Source organism: Ursus arctos, unplaced genomic scaffold (assembly GCF_023065955.2).
Source record: "Ursus arctos isolate Adak ecotype North America unplaced genomic scaffold, UrsArc2.0 scaffold_14, whole genome shotgun sequence".
NCBI lineage: Eukaryota > Metazoa > Chordata > Mammalia > Carnivora > Ursidae > Ursus > Ursus arctos.
In genome coordinates, this window is record NW_026622808.1 from 2,738,954 (window position 1) to 2,758,425 (window position 19,472).

A 19,472-nucleotide genomic window follows, 5' to 3' on the forward strand; every position below is an offset into this window, starting at 1 on the left:
CCAGGAAAGGTTCCTAGAACATCTCAAAGTTGACCCATGGAAGGGACTTCTGTTTCTGCCAAGTCTTTCTCTAAGGGCTTGCCTAGAACTACCACTCTGTCAAAATTCAGCACCTGCTTTAGGCTCCCACCGCCACAGACGCGGTCCCTCCCAGCATAACAGGTCCCGTCCTCCCAGGGTCCGTCCAGGATTTCCTTCTTTTTAAGGCTGAATAATATTCCACTGTGTGTACAGACCCCATTTTGTTTATCCATTCTACTGTCCGTGGACATGTAGGTCATTCCCACCCCTTGGCTGTCGTGAGTAGTGCCGCGAGGAACATGGGCGTGCAGAAATCTCTTTTAGAGTCTGTTTTGGTTGTTTTGGAGATATACCCAGAAGTGGGACTGCTGGATCGTACTGGAGCTCTATTTTTAATTTTTTGAGGAACCTCCCTACTGTTTTTCATAGTAGATGCACTATTTTCCATTCCCACCAACGGTGCACAAAAATTCCAATTTTTCCACATTTTTGCCAGCACTTGTTGTTTTCTCTCTCTCTCTCTCTTTTAAAAAATAATGACTCTCCTAACAGGTGTGAGGTGATATCTCATTATAGTTCTTGATTTGCACTTTCCTGATGATGAGTGAAGTTGAGCATCTTTCCGTGTACCTGTTGGCCATTAAAAATCAGTATTTTTACACACCCCCTTGAATGTACGTGGAATTTTCCAGGAAGGTGCTCACAAAGCTGATGACTAATGATTACCCCCGAGGAGAAGAACCGGGTCATGGGAGCCAAAGGGAGGCTCTTCTCATTTTATGTCCTTTCTGTGCCTTTTGAGGGTTGTGCCCATTGCATTTGTTATCAGTTCAAATAAATAAGGTGTTCTGATGAGCTTGAGAATCGTCGTATGGACGTGCGCACACACACCTGTTCATGCTGTCGCTGGTGTCACAAGCTCACCTAAGCTGGTGTGCCCTTTGGTTTTCTAGAGGCATTCAACGTACAGCAGCGTTCGGCCGGCCAGCAAAGGTGTGACACAGCGTTTGGATCTTCCAGACCTTCCCCTCTCAGGTAATGCCTTAAACAGCAAATATTTTGGGATGGCTCAGTCAGTTGTGCGTCTGCCTTCAGCTCAGGTCATGATTCCAGGGTCCTGGGATCGAGTCCCGCATCGGGCCCTCTGCTCAGCAGGGAGCCTGCTTCTCCCTCTCCCTCTGCCTACTGTTCCCCCTGCTTGTGCTTTCTCTCTCTCTCTCTCTCTCTCTCTCTGACGAATAAAGTCTTTAAAATAAAAAAACCGCAAATACTTTTGACTCCTTATTTTGAGAGGTTAACTTTTCTTCTTTGCCTGAAACCGAGCCTAGAAAAATAGTCGATGGCATTTATTTCAAGCAATTTAAGACTCTAAGTGTTTGTGTTCGGGCCGTTAGATCCTGTTTCCTGCCGCTGTACTTCTCAGCGTGCATGTGTTTGGGAGAAATGTCTAACTTTGGGGAGGTTTTTTTGTTCGTTTTTTATGGAATCTCGAGAGAATATCTTACCGTCTTTAAAAGTAACTATTTTTAGGGAAAAATCTTATCTGATTCTGAAGGTCTCTTGCTTCCATAATTCCTAAAATATGCCTCTTTAGCGATATCTTTGCCTTTGAGTGTAGCCCTCTTCCTGTTGTTACTCCAGGTATTTTTAATATCCGGATCCTGACGACGACATGGGGGTTGGAATCCACAATCCTCTGCGTCAGTTTATCACTCCTGCGCCTCGCGTGCTGGTGGCCAGTGTGAAGCGGCCGTAACGGAGGGGGGCACACAGGGGTGGGCCTGCAGCTTGGCCCCATTATTCCACCTCTCTGAGCTGTGGTTTCCTCATCTCTGAAATAGAAACAGTGCTGTCTCCCTCAGAGGATCGCTGCAGGGGCTGAGCGAACATGGCCGGCTGTTGGGGTGAGCAGAAGGGCTGGCCTTCACCTTAGCCCCTGTTCCCTTTCCACTCAGTTCACCTGTCAGAACAAAGAGACAGTAGCAGAATGGTCAGCTTGTCCCGGATATATGCCTCAGAACTGTATGTCTATGACCCTGTGGTCCTTGCTGTAAGGCAACAAAAAAGATGAAAAGAACCCTAAACGAATTATTTACTGGTGCCTATACGAAGGCAAGAAAGCCAGAAATCTGGACTGTGTAGATAGAAATCCTGTGTTTCTAAGCGTCAGACAAAACTTCTGTAACACGGCCACGGAATCAAAAGGAATTCCCACTGCTCTACTTTTAGATCATGGTCAAACATGGTCAGCTTTCTTCTTAAAATAGTTGTTTCTATGAGATAAGTTTCACCCTTTGACTGGAAAATCCTTTACCTCGCTCGCCACCTTTCTCTTTTTCCCCACTTCTGAATTTCGTTTTCTTTTTCATGGCATAAGAGGATTTCAGGCTGAGATAGACACTGATACTGAGAATTTGAAGACTACCTCGGCCCACCCCCTACATTTTACCCGTGAGAGATTCAAGCCCTACAGAGAGTAAGTGGGATGGGTAGATGGCCCCCTGATGCTGAATGGCTCTGGGACCAGGATAGGATTTCTTCTGGTTCTTTCTACCACGCTGCCTTTTGGTGATGAGGCGAGGGATCGCTCTGATCAGCAGCCTCAGAAAGGAGTGATACGAGCTTCTTATAGGACTTGGAGTCATAATAATGACCTCAAGGAAGAAGGAAACGGTGTCCAAGGGCAGGAGAATAAGGAAAAAAACAGAAAGGGTGAGTGAGTCTGGTAAAGCAGGTCGTTATTTCTGTGCAAACCGAGCACCCCCTTCCTAGAAATGGAAGGGAGGTCAACACAGAGCATTGGAAACCCACCTGATTTAAGTTCTCTACACTTGCCATGTAGTGGAAAATTGGGGATAACTTGGTTATATGCACAGTGATGTATTCCTGGGCAAGCCTTTCTTTTTTTTTTTTCTTTTTGTTTTGGTAGTTGTGGCTAAAATATCCGTAACACAAAACGTACCATCTTAACCATGGTCATAATATTTGTGTCTTCTCTGCCCCTCCCACTTTACCTTTTGTGTAAAGAAGCCGTTGTTTTAATTGACAAGCTAAATCCTAGCGCTCAAACCACAGTAGCTATTACCCCGAAGTAAACAGTCCGTTGTCGCGCCCCCTCTTTGCCCCGACCAGGCACCTGTCTACCCGGAGGATTCTATTTACTCGACTAAAAAAGGATTCCACGGTAAAAAACTGCTTGCTTTCAGGCCGGCCTTGCCAGCATTGAGGTCATCAGAAGCTGCCGAAACGGGATTAATGCACTGTTTTTGTTGTTCTCGTTAGTGATGTAAGCTCTGTTTTTCCTCTCCTCTTCCAAGCTCATTAGCCTCACTCCCCACTTCGCTCCCCATAATTGGCGGCTCTTCGCTGTACAAGTATTGTTTTCTTCCATGACTATTTATGGTGTCATAGGAGGTGACCGTGGACTCAGCCTGGTCACCGAGGTCTGTCGTGTGGCATTGAGCAAGTCATCTCGCTTCTCTGAGCTCCCGTTGCCTCTGTGCTCTTGTGGTCCTTGAGAAGATAGCATCTGGAGGATTCAGACTGTTTCGTTAACCTGTTTTGACTCCTAATATAACAGCAGAGAGCTTTGCTTATTTTTAGCAAGCCAGACCCTATGACTGGAATGGCTTCTTTTTCTTGTAAAGTCGGTATCATTCTTGGTACCCAGCTTTTTGCCTGCTGCCTTGAAACTCCCACTGGGCATCTTCCTGCCAGCTCTCTCTCTCTCTCTCTCTCTCTCTCTCTCAGATGCCCTTCAGTTAAAACAAAGTGCTTTACTTGGGAACAGGGCTGGCTCTGTGGGGGTGTGACCTGTGCGGGGCGCTTAGAAGGGCTTTGGTTCAAGGCTCTGAGGGTGCCATCTTGAAATTCTTAATAATTTTTGAACAAGGGGCTAATTTGTCATTAGTGTCTATGAATTATGAATTATGTAATCAGTCCTGCCTGGAGAATCCTTCCTAGAAAAGGCCATGTCCCTATTTGTATTTTTATTACTGAATCCAGAAACTCACTGAATTTATATTTATTATATATTTATACTTAGGAATAAAATGAGAATTGTGTTGTACTTGGGAGGAAAGTGTGGTGACCAGTCAAATTTCTCTTCTAGGAATAGGTGATTATGTTGTTTTTCACACAGATCTTCTAAAGGGAAGGGGTGAGGACCTAAAACCGGACCCTTATCTCCGGAAGAGTCCCTCGCTGGAGTCTCTGAGCAGACCCCCTTCTCTGGGCTTCGGAAACACGAGGCTGCTGAGCGCTTCCACTGGAGGCTTGAAACCACAGAGCAAACTCAGGTATCACATTTTAAACAGTGAGACATCACTGGGCCGATGACCTTGGAGTCTTCCTTCTGTTTTGTCCCCTGTGTAGTCAGTTTACTTGTACGTGTATTTGCTGAATGAAAACGACCACAGTACCTGCTTTCAACAAGGGAGGAGGGCACCGGACAGCAGGACTGTGCAAAGTGAAATAAGGGTTGTAAAAACAGAAATAGACACAGACTCTTGGGGACTTATTAGCTGGGTCAAGAAGTCTGGGAGGGGGGAGGCAGCATTTCTGCCAGGGGGCCCACAGGGGTCACTGTGAGGAGCTCTGCACAACACTCAGGGAACTGGGGGTGGTTTCGTTTGGTTAGATTAGCCTGGGGGCTTCACGAGGGCAGTGGCCCTGGCAGACACTGTATGGGCCGGGGAGGCGGATAGGTGCTCCGGATATCACTGCTGGGAAGGCAGGCTGGAGTCACCTTATGAACGGTCTTCATTGCCAAGGTTAGCGGTTTGTACTCATTTTGGTAAAGCGGTGGGGAGCCACTAAGTTTGTGGGATTTGGATTTGGACTTCGAGTGGTGGTACTCGAAACAGTGGCATATAGGAAGGATCAGAGGGGCATTTTGAAGTCAGCACCGAAAGAGCTTGTTAGCAGTCATATTAGGGGTGGGGGAGAGAGGGGACAGAGACCGCCAGGGCGGCTCCCGCCTCTGCCACTTCCTCCCTGTTCAGTGCTCCTGCTCCCCCAGACCCCAGCAAGCCTCCTCCAGCCACTTCCCCATCCTCTCCTCGCCCATTGCTTCTCCACGTGGAGTCAGTCTTCGAAAACACGGAGTGTATCCCATGCAGACCTTCTCAGAAACCTCCCGTGACTTGTCATGCCCCCCTCCACCCATGTTTCCTGTCCTCTGCTCCCTCCATTCTCCAAGGCTTAGCCCCACCCAGCTCACCGGCCACTTTTATTCTCAGCCTTTGCAGCTAACACGAACATTTGCCACCGCTCACAGGATCCTGGCCTGAACCGGCTCCCTTCTGTCCTTTCACACTCCTAAGTGCTTCCCCCCAAATTCAAATGCTCCAGGAGGTGGTAGCGAGCCCCCCTCGTGGCATCGACACCCCCTTTCTCTGTTTTCCGTGTGTTTCGCTCTTTCGGGTATTTAACTCACTCTTGCGTCGTGAGTGTGCCTTTGTCCCCATTTATTTAGCTGTACTTTAGTAACGCAGTAAATACTTCATCTTGCACTTCGATCTCTGCCCTGGCCCCTCTGGGCCACGCTACCCACACAGCATTGCATCCAGTCAGTGCTTTGGAGCGGGCAGACGGATGGATTTACAACACTAGCCACTTGGGGAAGTGGGGCTGCTTCACAGACATTCTCACTACCGTTATGAGTATTATAAAAGGATTTTAGGAAAGTCTGAATAAGTTCAGCTCTTGTCATGTCTTTGGGTGTAGCCGATATTTGGACCCAAATAAATGAAGTCATATCTTTCAGAGATTTAACTGAAAGCCCCAGATTATTCCTGTTTGTGAGCAGGAGATTTAAGTGATCAAAACTAGTTTTAAGGACCAGAATTAGTGCTGTCCTGAAACTGCTCTTTTCTTGGTGCCAGAAATGCGTACAAAAAGGCTATGCGTATATTAATATGCAATTTTTATTATACCCTTCATGATGAAAGATTAAATTAGTGGAGATTAATGTGTTATTTTATTTTTGTACTTACGTCATTGAGACAAACAACAGGATAGAAATCACTTGTTTTGGAAGCTCTCATCCTGTTATTATTAATTTGGAGGGGGCATCATATCTAGTTAACCTTAGTTTGTCAAGAAATCTGTTCAGTTAGTGTTTTAGTCATCCATGGATACAGAAACTCTTTTCCAAACCTTCATTTTACTCTTCCCTGGTCTGTCAGACCTAGAAATTCAGTTCTAAGCAATGAAGGGTCAAACACAGGCAAAGTTGCCGTAACTTCATAGTTAACAGCGACTCTGACCACAGAAACTCATGGACTTATGTCCACGAATACGCAAGGCGCAGGGGACAACAGCCACCACATTACACGAAAAAAATTTTAATGCAAGTATGACGCAAGGCGCAGGGGACAACAGCCACCAAATTACACGAAAAAAATTTTAATGCAAGTATGACGCAAGGCGCAGGGGACAACAGCCACCAAATTACACGAAAAAAATTTTAATGCAAGTATGACGTTTTCTTAAAAATCTCCCTACCTTAATTTGGATTGCTGGGGTCTGGAATCATCCTATGACTCCTTAAAAATATTTTAAAGTATTTTTATTAAGGGGCGCCTGGGTGGCTCAGTTGGTTAAGTGGCTGCCTTCGGCTCGGGTGGTGATCCTGGGGTCTTGGGATCAAGTCCCGTGTGAGGCTCCCTCCTCGGCGGGGAGTCTGCTTCTCCCTCTGCCCCTCCCCCCACTTGTGCTTGCTCTCTCTTTCTCTCTCTCAAATAAATAAATACAATCTTTTTTAAAAATATTTTTATTAAGTGTCAAAATGATACAAAATACTAACAAGAAAATATATATAAGTTATAAAGAACGACAATGCAGCTGGACATCGACCTTCCAGTTAAAGGAAAAGAAAATTATTATTACCACTGAAATTTCCTGTCAGCCGCCCTCTTTGCCCCACTCCAAGGTCACCACCATCTCTGACCGTGATATGTGACGTCCTTTGCTTTTCTTTCCCAGTCTCACCGTGTATGCTTGTATCCCCAAACAATATTATGTATTACTCACATTGAAATTTTTGTACACATGGACCCATGTTTTTTTTTATTTCAAAATTGTTCCCCCTGTTTATTCAAGTTATTGCATACATCCATAATTCATCAGTTTTTATTGCTGTATAGTATTCCATTGTAGGAATACCCCACTATTCACCCATTTTCCTGATGATGTACATTTGATTGTTTCCAGCTTCTTGCTAGTATAAAAAGTGCAGCTCTGTGCGTTCTTTTTTTTTTTTTTTCTCTGTGCATTCTTGAATATGTGCCCTGATACATATATCTAGGGGTAAATCCTGTTTCACGGGTTTTGAATTGCACGGGTCCACTCGTGGATTTTTTCTGACAAATACAATACAGTATTATATATTTATTTTCTCTTTTTTATGATTTTATTAATAACATTTCCTTTTCTCTAGCTTCCTTTATTGTAATAATACAGTGTACAATAAATGTGACATACACACATGTGTTCATCGACTCTGTGTTATCGATAAGGCTTCCTGTCCACCAGGGGCTATTAGTAGTTAAGGTTTGGGGAGTCAAAAGTTGGACATGGATTTTCAGCTGTGTGTGGGGTCAGCACCCCTATATCCCCGTGTTGTTCAGGGGCGAACTGTACTCTTAAATTGTTGCCTGTTAACAGTTGGTGCTGCAGACACATGTCCGCTGTTTTGTCCCTGCTCTCCTGCACGCTGTTCGAACACTGGAGAGCACAGTTCTCATGTCACGATAGTCATCGTGGAAGAAACTGGGTGGTCTTAAATCCCTTGGTAGGATGTGGATAATCTTAGCTAGTGTAAAGATGAACAGACGTCTAGAGCAAACTGAGAACGGGGCACCTAAGCTCTTGCTCTTAGAATGCTATTGTGGCTTAATTAGTAAAATCACTTCCTCTGGCTAAACAGGGGCTCCAAATTGTGTTAATGCAGCACCAGCTGAGGAGTGCCACCCCTGGAGTGTGCGAAGACCCTCTTTGGAGTCATCTTTACGGATTTGCACCTTGTATCTCCCTTCCCAGCACTCTCCATAAGCAGCCAATCTGGTGTTTCTAAATGCCCTTTCAGTCTAACTTTATATGTTGTGTAGATACAGGCGAAGCCTTGCAACTTGCAGAGTGTTTTTTTCTATAGTGTTTTTCATTAAAATGATAGTGTACTTAAGTTAAGAAAGAGCTAGATGGATGGAGCCAACAGATAGATTTTTAAAAAAACCAAAACCCAAACCATCCTCTTTCCAGACTTCTGATAGCCAAGAAGTACAATTTCATTTTTTCCATAGTGTGAGACATAATGAAATGTATCATTGATACGACTAATTTGGTTGTTTCTCTTGAGTCTCCCTGGAGAGACCTAGACTTTTGCTTTTCTAATCTAGTTGTTTACTTCTTACGTACTTGAGGGTTCTAAAAATTAGCATCTTCTCTTTACTCTGTGCTCTTCTTCCTAACCAGTGTGGAAAGAAGAGACCCGCTGGCTGCCTTGGCCCGGGAATATGGCGGCTCCAAGCGCAACGCTCTCCTGAAATGGTGCCAAAAGAAAACAGAAGGCTATGCGGTAAGTCACAGCGTCGGCCAACCTCCAGGCTGCTGTGGGCCACAGCGGTCCTGTGCCCGTGTCTGTCCTGTGCATGCATATGCTTGGTGTATAATTGTTGTCCTTCTATTCTCCTAGGGAGGGCCGCCAGTGGTGGTAGGGTTTGCTGTGGTGCCCAAAGGGGTGAGTGGACCTGAAAGCCAGTCTGCGCTCCACCCAACAAACCGTGTACCTCAGAGCAGGTCTGCGTCTCCTGTGGGCAGAGCCACCTTTTTCTTTGCTCAGCGGAGCTAGGAACTCCGTAAGCAATGCCCCCAATAGGCTGCTTCAGTCCTGGGAAGACAGCTTTTGCTGAACCACCTTCCAAAGAGGGTGCCTTTCCCTAATTGACACAAAAGCCCCACTTCGGTGGCCATTCGAAAGTTTTCTGTTACTTTAGAACAGTTTGCATTTAGTTAAGCTTCAGTTTATCAGGACAGTGTTTGTCTTCTGGGAAGGTTACATGAGGAAGTCATACTTGATAGAAGTGTAAGCTTTGTTATTATGAAATATCATAAGCAAGGATAAAAATTCGTCAAATATAAATTATAGTTTCACGGATTGTTAATGAAGTGAAAACCCAGGCCATCACTACTCACATCCAGAAACAGAGCATTGCCAATTCCCCCAAACCTTCCGTGTGACTTTCTGATCCTAGCCCCTTCCCGCTCCCAAAGACAGCTGTTGTCCTCAATTCTTTTCCTCGTGGTTTTCCACAAAAAGCAGGCATCCCTAAATGCTCTATTAGTTTTGCCTGCACTTGAACTTTACATAAATGCCATAAAAAATGGTCATATCTGCGTCCGACTTTTCTCCTCTGGTATGAGGTTATCAAGGCTTATCCAGTTTGTTCCTTCTCTTCACCCTTTGGAACCTGTTGTGTGATCACACCCGTTATTTATTTACCCCTTCCATTCTTGCTGGATGAGTTATTTCCAGTTCGGGGCCGTCGTTACGTGGTGCTGGTACGTTCTTGTCAGTGTCTCTCGGAACACACGTGCCGCTCATTGTTTCTGGATCTACACCGAGAAGTGGAATTGCTGGGCCATCAGGGTGTGCCTACGTTCAGGCACAGGAGATAGTGCCAAACAGGTTTCTGAGACAGCTGTACAGTTGTACTTCCCCTCAGCAAGTGAGGAGAGAGCGATTCTCTGCATTCGCACTGACAACACCAGTCTTGGGATGAGTGCGTAGTGGTGTCTCATTGTGGTTGGGTGTTTGCACTTCCCTGCTGGCCGATGAGGCCGAGAACTTTTCCACATGCTGACTGGACACCTGGAGCTTTCAGGAGCTCTTGATGTGTGCTGGGTACCCGTCCTTTGTCAAATAGATGCATTGCAAATATCAGCTCCCAGGGTGGCTCCAATTGGATTTTCCCTTTTTCGTTGAACAAAGTCTTTCATTTTAATGAAGTCTCCTTTATCCATCTCTTCCCAGTGATCAGTGCTTTTTGCATCCTGTTTCAGAAATCTTTGTTCCGAGGACACAAAAATATTCTCCAGTGGTTTCTTCTGTGAGTTGCACTGTGTTTCCTTTCCCATTAACTAGCCACGCTCTTTAGAATTGCCATCTCCGGGGCACCTGGCTGGCTCAGTCAAGCGTCTGCCTTCGGCCCAGGTCATAATCCCAGGGTCCTGGGATCGAATCCTTGCTCAGCAGGGAGCCTGCTTCTCCCTCTGCCTGCAGCTTCACCTGCTTGTGCTCTCTCTCTCTGACAAATAAATAAATAAAATCTTTAAAAATAAGACAAAATAGGGGCGCCTGGGTGGCACAGCGGTTGGGCGTCTGCCTTCGGCTCAGGGCGTGATCCCGGCGTTCTGGGATCGAGCCCCACATCAGGCTCCTCCGCTGGGAGCCTGCTTCTTCCTCTCCCACTCCCCGTGCTTGTGTTCCCTCTCTCGCTGGCTGTCTCTATCTCTGTTGAATAAATAAATAAAATCTTTAAAAAAATAAAAATAAAAAAAAAACAAAATAAAATAGCCATCTCCAGGGCACCTGACTGGCTCAGTCAGTAGAGCATGTGACTCTTGGTCATGGGGTCATGAGTTCAAGCCCCACTCTGGATGCAGAGATTACTAAAGTAAATAAGTGAGTAAGTAAGTAGTCAGATAAATAAATAAATAAATAAATAAATATTAAATAGTAAAAATAAAAATTGCCATCTCCTCCCTTCTCCCCACTCAGGCCTCGCTTTCCCATACGTTTACCCCACTTTTCTAAAAATTCTGAGGGTTTCGGCAACCCAACACTCCCTCCCCAACCTTAAGCTTTGAGGGGGGCAAGAACAAAGAAAGAAAGAACAGAGCAAGAGAACAAGGCCTCGGCCAAGAGCCAGCCCAGATACTTAAGCGGCAGCAGGGCCAGGATTGTCTCTGTAATAGCAGGAGTCAAGGGTCTTAAAATCAGATTCTACCCAAGAATTGAAGTATTTTGTGTCTTTGACATTACCTTTTTTCCCCCCGTTTTCTGCTAAAAAAGAAAAAAAAAATTAGCTGTGTTAGTGGCCAGTAAGGGAGACTCCCAGAGTACGAGCTGTGTTTCCGACGCATTGTTTTCTCCTTTGGCCGCTCTGTGCGCGGTCTGCTTCAGCTCACTCAGGGGGTAGAAAGCACCCCGTAAAGGCAGGCCACCCCAACAGCGGCATCCCTCGGCAGGTCAGCCACGCTGCCGAGGAAATGGAAAAGCTTAAGGAGTTGGGGAGAGAAAGCTGATCCCGGGAGGCTCTAGGGTAAGGGAAGTAGGAGCGGTCACAGAAGACTGATGCTCAGGCCAGGAACAAGGTCTTGGCCGTGGCTGAGCCGCTCGCAGTCACGGACACTTGACCGCGCTGTCATTTCCCCACCTTACAGAAGTGGATCGAGGGAAGTGCCAAATGGACACAAAAAGACAATTAAAATCTCCAGAAGGAATTATCCCTTTGGCATGTTGTGTTATTATAATTAGATTGCAGGGAGAGATTACACAGTCAGCTTTTTCCCACCATAAGAGCGAGAATTCTATTTCCTGCTGTAGTGATTTTTTTGTTTTGTTTTGTTTTGCGAACATCTTGAACGAGTTTTCAAAGCATTTTACGCCTGATGAAACCCAAAACTCATTCTGCCTGAAGAGTATTTTTCACTCATTGTTAAATCTCTGTAAATTTAGAGGCAAACATAAATCATATGTGTCTGATGTATTTACTCCTCACAAGATATCCTCTGTCTAGACCTGTTTGTCTGAGACGCCTCTTAAGCCTTCTAAAGCTTGTTCTCTCCAACTCAGGAAGCCAAAAATAAGTTGTACAAAACTCAGACAGCTCAGTTAAAAAACAAAACAAAACAAAACAAAGCCATATGCATTTTCACTTGAAAGACATTTCTTTTTAGTCCACCGAAGTAGAACATGAGAGGTTCTGTCAAAACTCGCCCTGTGTTAATCCAGTGAATTTTTACGGAGGGGCCTATTTGGTGCCACGTTATATTGCAGGATCTGGGAAATCAGCAGCGAACAAAACAGGCAGAATCTCTGCTCTCGTGAGCTTCCATCTTCACGGGGACTGACGATCCGAATTAAAAAGTAAAATCCGAGTGTACCGCGGAGAAAAGTCGGGGTAGGAGGCCTAGGAGTGCCAGGTGTGTGGACACCAGTGTCATACGAAGGTCGGGCAGGTGACATTTGAGCTGTGGCTCACCTTCCCCGAGGACGGGGAAGACTTGGCATCTTTTATCCCACGCCAAGTACTAGGCTTGGAAGGTCGGAATGAGGACATCATCACTTTAACAACTGCGTCAGTTAGAGTTTAAGTAACACGGGGTGGCCGCTCTGAGAAGTTCGAGCTGTGGGTCAGACCCTCTGCGGAGCCCCAGGTTCAGCTTTGGGTGTCTTGCGGTGACCCCAGGACTGAGATCCGGGGGAGGAACACGAACACGCACTCAGTCCAGAGTGAGGCCCGCACTGAGCTGGAAGTGGTTCTCAGCAAAGAGGAGACCTTTCTAGACATTCTGCTCAACTTAAAATTGCCTTGGATTTTTTTCTCAGGCTTCCAGGAAGGCCTTGCAAATTACTCTCAGTGCAAGGGCTGCCTGTTAACTGTATCCCGAGCCGAGGTTAGATCGGACCCATGGAACCCTACCTCTCCCTTTTGTAATCTGCCTTTAATTCCTTCTTTGGGGTTACAACTGAAATTTACACCTCTCATGTAATTACCAGAAAGGGTTCTCAAGGGGCCAGAAGACAAGACGGTGGATGTGATAGGCAGGGTTCTAAGAACGACCCCAAGCAACCCTCACCCTTAAATAATCTCCTCCCTACGTATGGGACAAGGGAGATGATCTGGGTAGACCTAACACTTGAACGCTTTAAAAGCCGGAGTTTCCTCGGAAGCATCATAAGGACTCAGTACACCATGGGTGGGCTTGAAGGTGAAGGGGGCCCATCGGGAGCTGGAGAGGTCCCTGGCTGATAGCCAGCAAGGAAACCAGGACTTTCTAGCAATAAGGTGTCAGAGTGCTGAGGTCCTACCAACAGCCAGAAAACACCATGGGGGGCAGTACCCCGCAGTTGTGAAGTCAACCAGTTTTCTCCAGCCCGAGAAAACTCTGCTTTAAATAAAGCCTCAGGACGCCTGGGTGGCTCAGTCGGTGAAGCGTCTGCCTTTGGCTCAGGTCACGATCTCAGGGTCCTGGGATCGAGCCCCGCATCGATCAGCCCATGCTGAGCAGGGAGCCTGATTCTCTGTCTGCCTTCCGCTGCCCTTGTTTGTGCTTTCTCTCTCTCTAATAAATATAATCCTTTAAAAAAATGTTTTTAATAAATAAACAAAGCCTCCTATGATGAGGTGAGGCCCACCCAGAGAATCTCTCTGTTTTAGGGCCAGTTCATTAGCAAGCTTAATTCCGTCTGTCAAATCCTTTTGCCACATGACATAACATGATCAAGGGAGAAACACCAGGGAGTAGAGAGCATGGGGGTGTCTGAGAATGCTGCTGCCCAGGGATCATTCTCAAAGCTGCCTGCACATCAGAATGACTTAGAGGTCACAAGTCCAGCGTGATGCAGCTTGAAATCAGGTGTCAGCTGAGCGATCTGAGGAATTACAGTCTCCCAAGCAGGGATCCTGGGCCTCAGGTCATTCTGATGTGCAGGCAGCCTTGAGAACCTCAGATCTAAGAGTCTCACCTCCGCCAAAGAAAACCCTTTCAGTTCTGGATCTCAACTTGCCAAAAGCCTGTGTGTTGTAAAAAATTAGAAGCACCAACGGACGTGAACCACGAGAACACTTAATGTCCTGAAGAAGACGTCACAGGTTGATCATCTAGGAAAAGTAAATAATCTGACCCTGAGGAAGAAACTATGGGATTCTCTCTGTGACCTTGTGATCCCAGCCACTCCACTCTTAGTTTTCTGTTGCTGTGATTTAGTACAAATTGAGTGGCTGAAACGACATTTATTATTAGCTCACTGCTCTGTGGGTCAGAAGTCCTGGTGAGCTCAGCTGGGCTCTTCCCTGGAGGCCCTGGGCCAGAACCAGCTTCCCGAAGCTTAAAGTTCACTCAGGGTGTTGGCAGAGCTCATCCTTTTAAATTTGCCCTGTGACCTTGACCTAATCACCAGTGTTGGCCATGGTGACCAGGGCACAACGGGGCCCTGGGAACACAGCCAAGGTGCCACCTGCAGACGTCTGGGGTGGCTGTGCCTCGTCATGCTTCTTGGGAGGGACGAGGACTCTGCAGAGATTTATAGCTGAATTCCACCCACTCACCAGAGTGCGTCCCAGGCCGGGTCCCTCAGCGAAGGGAGGGCAGAAGGCCAAGCACACTGACCATCCTTGGCCTTGCTGAGGTCAGAGGCTGCAGGGCAGGGAGAAAAATGACAGAGGACACTGCAGCGCCGAACCGGTTGACTTCACAACTGCGGGGCGCTGCCCCCCAGAGTGTTTTCTGGGTATTGGGAGGACCTCGGCACTCCCAACGCCTTAGTGCTAGAAAGTTCCTGTTGGCGCACAGACGCCATGGAGAACAAGCTTTCATAGGTGGATTTGGATTTGCTAGAGGCACTGCTATTTCAGACTCTATAAGGCTAGACCAAATGAGTCAGAAGTTTCCTGACAAACGAGAAAAATCCACACCACACGTACGTAAGAGAGAGACTGAGAGCAGTGGGTATTTATCTCAAGTCTCTCGAGGTCATTTCTTGCTTAAGTGAACCTCCGTTTTCTGATAACATATTCTGTATGTTGGTAAGTATCTGGTAACCTCTCTCATAATCTTTGTTGCCAGGGTATGCTTCATAGGGAAAGGCTGAATCCCTGAGAGATTAAGCCAGAAGCTTTGGGTGAACAGTTGAAAAGCCCACGAGCTCCTTACTCCTTCTCAGGAAACTGAACAAAATAACATTTCTGACAGTAACAGAAGCTCCATGGGTTTAAACTCAGATAAGACCTTTGCCCTTTCGGGTGTTTTTCTTCACGATGCTTCTGTAGTCACCGGTGTATAAATATCCTAGTCATCTCTTCCTTATCTTTACTAAGATAATTTAAGTAAGGCAATTTAGTAAGAAACTTCAGTTGTCAACAGCACTGTTTTTTCCCCAGATCATCCATCACCGTAGCATTGTGATTCCCATTTTATCTTTTAATTTTAACCAAGGCTGGATCCAAGTTTGAGGGGCTTCTCATTTTACTTCACCAGCACTGAGACCGGAGGAGTGAGGTACCAAGAAGCACGGATGGGACCTGGCTGTGGCCTCGGGGACTGCGGTCGTTAAGAACTAGATTCTGCTGTCCCCTTAGGAGCGGTGTCACGTCAGGCTGAGGCCACCAGCTCAGGAGAGGACTCCCAGCAGGGAGAACGTCGTGGGGACACCTCCGACGATGACCCGAGACAGTTAAGTGAACATTGATCATGGGATGATCAGACTAGTTTTAGCCCAAGGTTGGGGTGTGCGGGTCACCAAACTGATTTTATAAAAACACGCATCTACTCAGCAAATATAGACTGAACACCTGCTGGATACTGTGCTCAGCAGCCAGGTCCAGACAGACAGCAAAGGGGGCCAAACGACAAAGAAAGAAAAGAGAAGGGCCGGGGGCACAGGCCCAAGGACCTCGTGGAGCAGGACAGTGCAGGGTGACCGGGGGCAGCCTAGATTGGGAAGGCCTGTCCGAGAAAGATGTGCACCTTCAGCCCAGAACGACAGGAAGAGCCAGCCCCGTGGAGCTGAGGTGGAAGGAGTCCCAGGCAGAGGGAACAGTGAGCGCAAGAGGTTGAGGCAGAAAGCAGCCCGCTGTGTTAGCGCGAGGGAATGCAGGCGTGGGCGGCTGGGCGTGACGGTGGGCAAGGTACATGGTGGGTCGGGACCAGACTGGAGAGTGGATCATGGGTTCATTCCCGGTGGAAATGGGGCTCGAGGCTTCTGGGCGGGAGTTCAAGCACAAAACGAGGGATGGCGGCTTGGCCTTTGCCGCACCCCAGAGGAGAGTGGCTGGTGACACCGGAAGTCATGCGCACCTTTGCCCTGGGTGTTCCCTTGCATTCCTCCCTGGTCTCTAGCGCAGTAGTGATCCTCTCGTCTTTCCAGAGGTTTGAATACCTTCCCTTCAAGGCAGGCTCTAACAGCCTTCATGGCTGCAGGGCCTTGAGCTCAGTATGGTGAAGGCCATGTAAATTTATTTATTTATTTATTTATTTATTTATTTATTCAATTTTTTTAAAGGATTTTATTTATTTATTTGACAGAGGCAGCCAGCGAGAGAGGGAACACAAGCAGGGGGAGTGGGAGAGGAAGAAGCAGACTCCTAGCAGAAGAGCCTGATGTGGGGCTCGATCCCAGAATGCTGGGATCACGCCCTGAGCCGAAGGCAGATGCTTAACGACTGCACCACCCAGGCACCCCCCATGTAAATACATTTTTAAGCACTAACAGGCATGATAGTTATAAAGAGCCCAAATATTTGTTTTCTTTCTTTTTTTTTAGAGCAAGCAAGCAGGGGGGAGGGGCAGAGTGAAAGAGAATCTTTTATTTATTTTTTTAAGTTTTTATTCATTTATTTTTGCAAGAGAGAGACAGCATGAGCAGGGGGAGGGGCAGAGGGAGAAGCAGACTCCCCACTGAGCAGGGAGCCTGATGTGGGGCTCGATCCCAGGACCCCAAGATCATGACCTAAACCGAAGGCAGCTGCTTAACTGACTGAGCCACCCAGGTGCTCCAAATAGCCAAAAAGTATTAATTTGTTATTTTAATAATTAAATAATTATTAATTTAATAATTAATTTATATTATAAAATAATAATTAATTTAATAATAATTTAAAATTATTTAAAAATTTTTAAGCGAAGCATTCAGTCTCACTTGTAGTTAAAGAAATACAAATAAAAGAAGGAGATGTCATTTCTTTGCTTACCGTCTCAGAAGATTTTTCTTAAGTGTTGAGCTGGGCAAAATGAGAATCCTGTTCTACCATTGATGGGAGTGTAGTTGAATCCCACCTTTTGGGAGGGAAATGTAGCTTTCGTATCAGGAATCTCAAAGTCAATATGCCCTTTAACACAGAAATTATGTTTCTAGGTATTTATTTCAAGGATATAATTATGGATGCCTGCGAAGCAAGTTTATTATAGTTTTATTTATTTAAAATCATTTTGCAAAAACTGAAAGTGATACAAATTTCCAAGAAGAGACAAATTTTAAAAATTATGATATAGTGTGTGGAATATTATAAAGCCTTTAAAAATCATGCTTTGGGCAAATGTATTTAAAGGTGCTGGGAAAAATGTGCACATTAAGTAAAAAATCAGATTCTAAAACAGTCTACATAGTATCCAATTCTATAAAAAGAAATTTATAAAAATGTTATACAAATTTTAGCAGTGATTATCTCTGGCTAAATACTGAAATTTTATTCATGCTTTTCTGTAGTTCGTTTTCTACAATGAGCATGTAAATTTTTAACAAAAAAATTATTTTTAAAATGGCATCTTTAAAAAAAAAGATTTTATGTATTTATTTGAGAGAGCGAGAGAGCAGGAGCAGGGGTGAGGGGGAGAGGGAGAAGCAAACTCCCTCCTGAGCAGGGAGCCCCATGCAGGGCTCGATCCCAGGATTCCGAGATCGTGACCTGAGCGGAAGGCAGACGCTTAACCAACTGAGCCACTCGGGCGTCCCTAAAATTGCATCTTTTTAAAGAAAGAAGCCAGATGCAAAAAATCACATATTTTATGATTCTACATATATGAATTGTCCAGAGTATGCAAATTCGTAGCGTCAGAAAGCAAATTAGTGGTTGCCAGGGGCTGGGGGTATGGGAATCAGCAGTGACCCGGCATGGGCTTCCTTTTGGGACTGATGAAAATGTTCTGGGTTTGGATAGTGGTAGTAGTTGCACAACCTTGTGAATCAACTAAAAGCTACTGGATTGTACATTTCAAAAAGTTAACTCTATGGTGTGTGAATTATATCTCAGTGAAGCTATTATTTGGGGGTTTTTAAATTTTATTTATTTATTTGCCAGCGAGAGAGGGAACACAAGCAGGGGGAGTGGGAGAGGAAGAAACAGGCTCCCTGTGGAAGAGCCTGATGCGGGGCTCGATCCCAGGACCCTGGGATCACACCCTGAGCTGAAGGCAGACGCTTAATGACTGAGCCACCCAGGCGCCCCTATTATTTGTTTTTTAAAACAGCAGTAGGAAGAGCTTACATAGGGCATCAGGAAGATGACAGGTAAGGGGTGGGTAGGGGTAGGTAGGAAATTGGAATTTAAATTTTAAAGTCTTAGCAATAGAACTTTAAAAAACGTAGCTGTGTAACTACCTTGTATATTAAAAACTAATTGAAATAAAACAGTAAAACAGAGAGATGCACAAGGTACTCTAATTTTTATTTAGTTGGGCGGTGGGATTCACAGGTATTCACTTTATTGTTATGATTCATAACCCAGATATATTCTTTGCATCAAACATATATCATGACAGGGGTACCTGGGTGGCGCAGTCAGTTAAGTGTCTGCCTTTGGCTCAGGTCATGATCTCAGGGTCCTGGGATCGAGCCCCAAATCGGCCTCCCTGCTCAGTGGGGAGTCTGCTTCTACCTTCCTCTGCCTCTTCCCTGGCTTGTGCACGCTCTTGCTCTCTCTCTCCCCATCTCTCGCTGTCTCTCAAACAAATAAATAAAATCTTTTTTAAAGAAGGAAAGGAAAAAAGGAAGGAAAGGAAAAAAGGAAGGAAAGGAAAGGGGAATGGAAAAGGAAAAAAAAAGAAGGATGGCACTTTTCCAAGTGATGTCCTTTCCAACGTCCTTTCCCTGAGTTTCACCTGCTATAACTCAGAATTTTCTCTTGGCCTGGCCCCATCTTACTTTTTAAAGACAGTAAAGTGAACACTTGGTATTCTCAAAGCTTTTGCCATTTGATATAGTAATAATGTAGGTCTCATCCTGTAACAGGAGATTTAAGCCTCAACTCAGATCAGTGTTCAGCCAACGATGGCCCTGGGCCCAAATCGAGCCCACTACATGTTCTTATAAATAAAGTTTTATTGGAACACAGGTGCAGCCATCCCTAAACATTTTGCCTGTAGCTCTCTTGTGCTACAACTGCAGGGATGAGTCATTACAGTAGAGCCTTTTTGGCTGTATGACCTACAAACCAAAATTATTTACCGTGTGGCCCTTTCCAGAAAAAGTTGGCGGACCCCTCCATGAGATACAGATGTACACAAGTATCTTCTGTTATTCAAATCGTATGTGGTTCTTGGATTTCAGAGAGCAAGACGCAAGTGTTAGCGAGTGAAAGGTTGACCTCAAAACCTGAGTCTGTGCGGTTTCCAAATTCGTGTTGCAAGACCTGGGCTAGCGAGGGATAGCTGTGGTATCAGGGAGGCAC

The 19,472-nt window shown here is 45.8% G+C and overlaps 1 protein-coding gene across 4 annotated transcripts in view; it reads left to right on the forward strand.

Annotated features, from left to right (window-relative positions):
* Nucleotides 1-19,472, forward strand: part of SPECC1 (sperm antigen with calponin homology and coiled-coil domains 1) — a 264,043-nt gene that overhangs the window by 198,613 nt on the left and 45,958 nt on the right. For all 4 annotated transcript variants that reach the window (XM_057311280.1, XM_057311281.1, XM_026521092.4 and 1 more), the window contains 3 exons: nucleotides 975-1,056; nucleotides 4,163-4,319; nucleotides 8,497-8,599. In XM_057311280.1, the coding sequence (XP_057167263.1) occupies nucleotides 975-1,056; nucleotides 4,163-4,319; nucleotides 8,497-8,599 (342 nt within the window). The remainder of the gene's footprint in view (nucleotides 1-974; nucleotides 1,057-4,162; nucleotides 4,320-8,496; nucleotides 8,600-19,472) is intronic.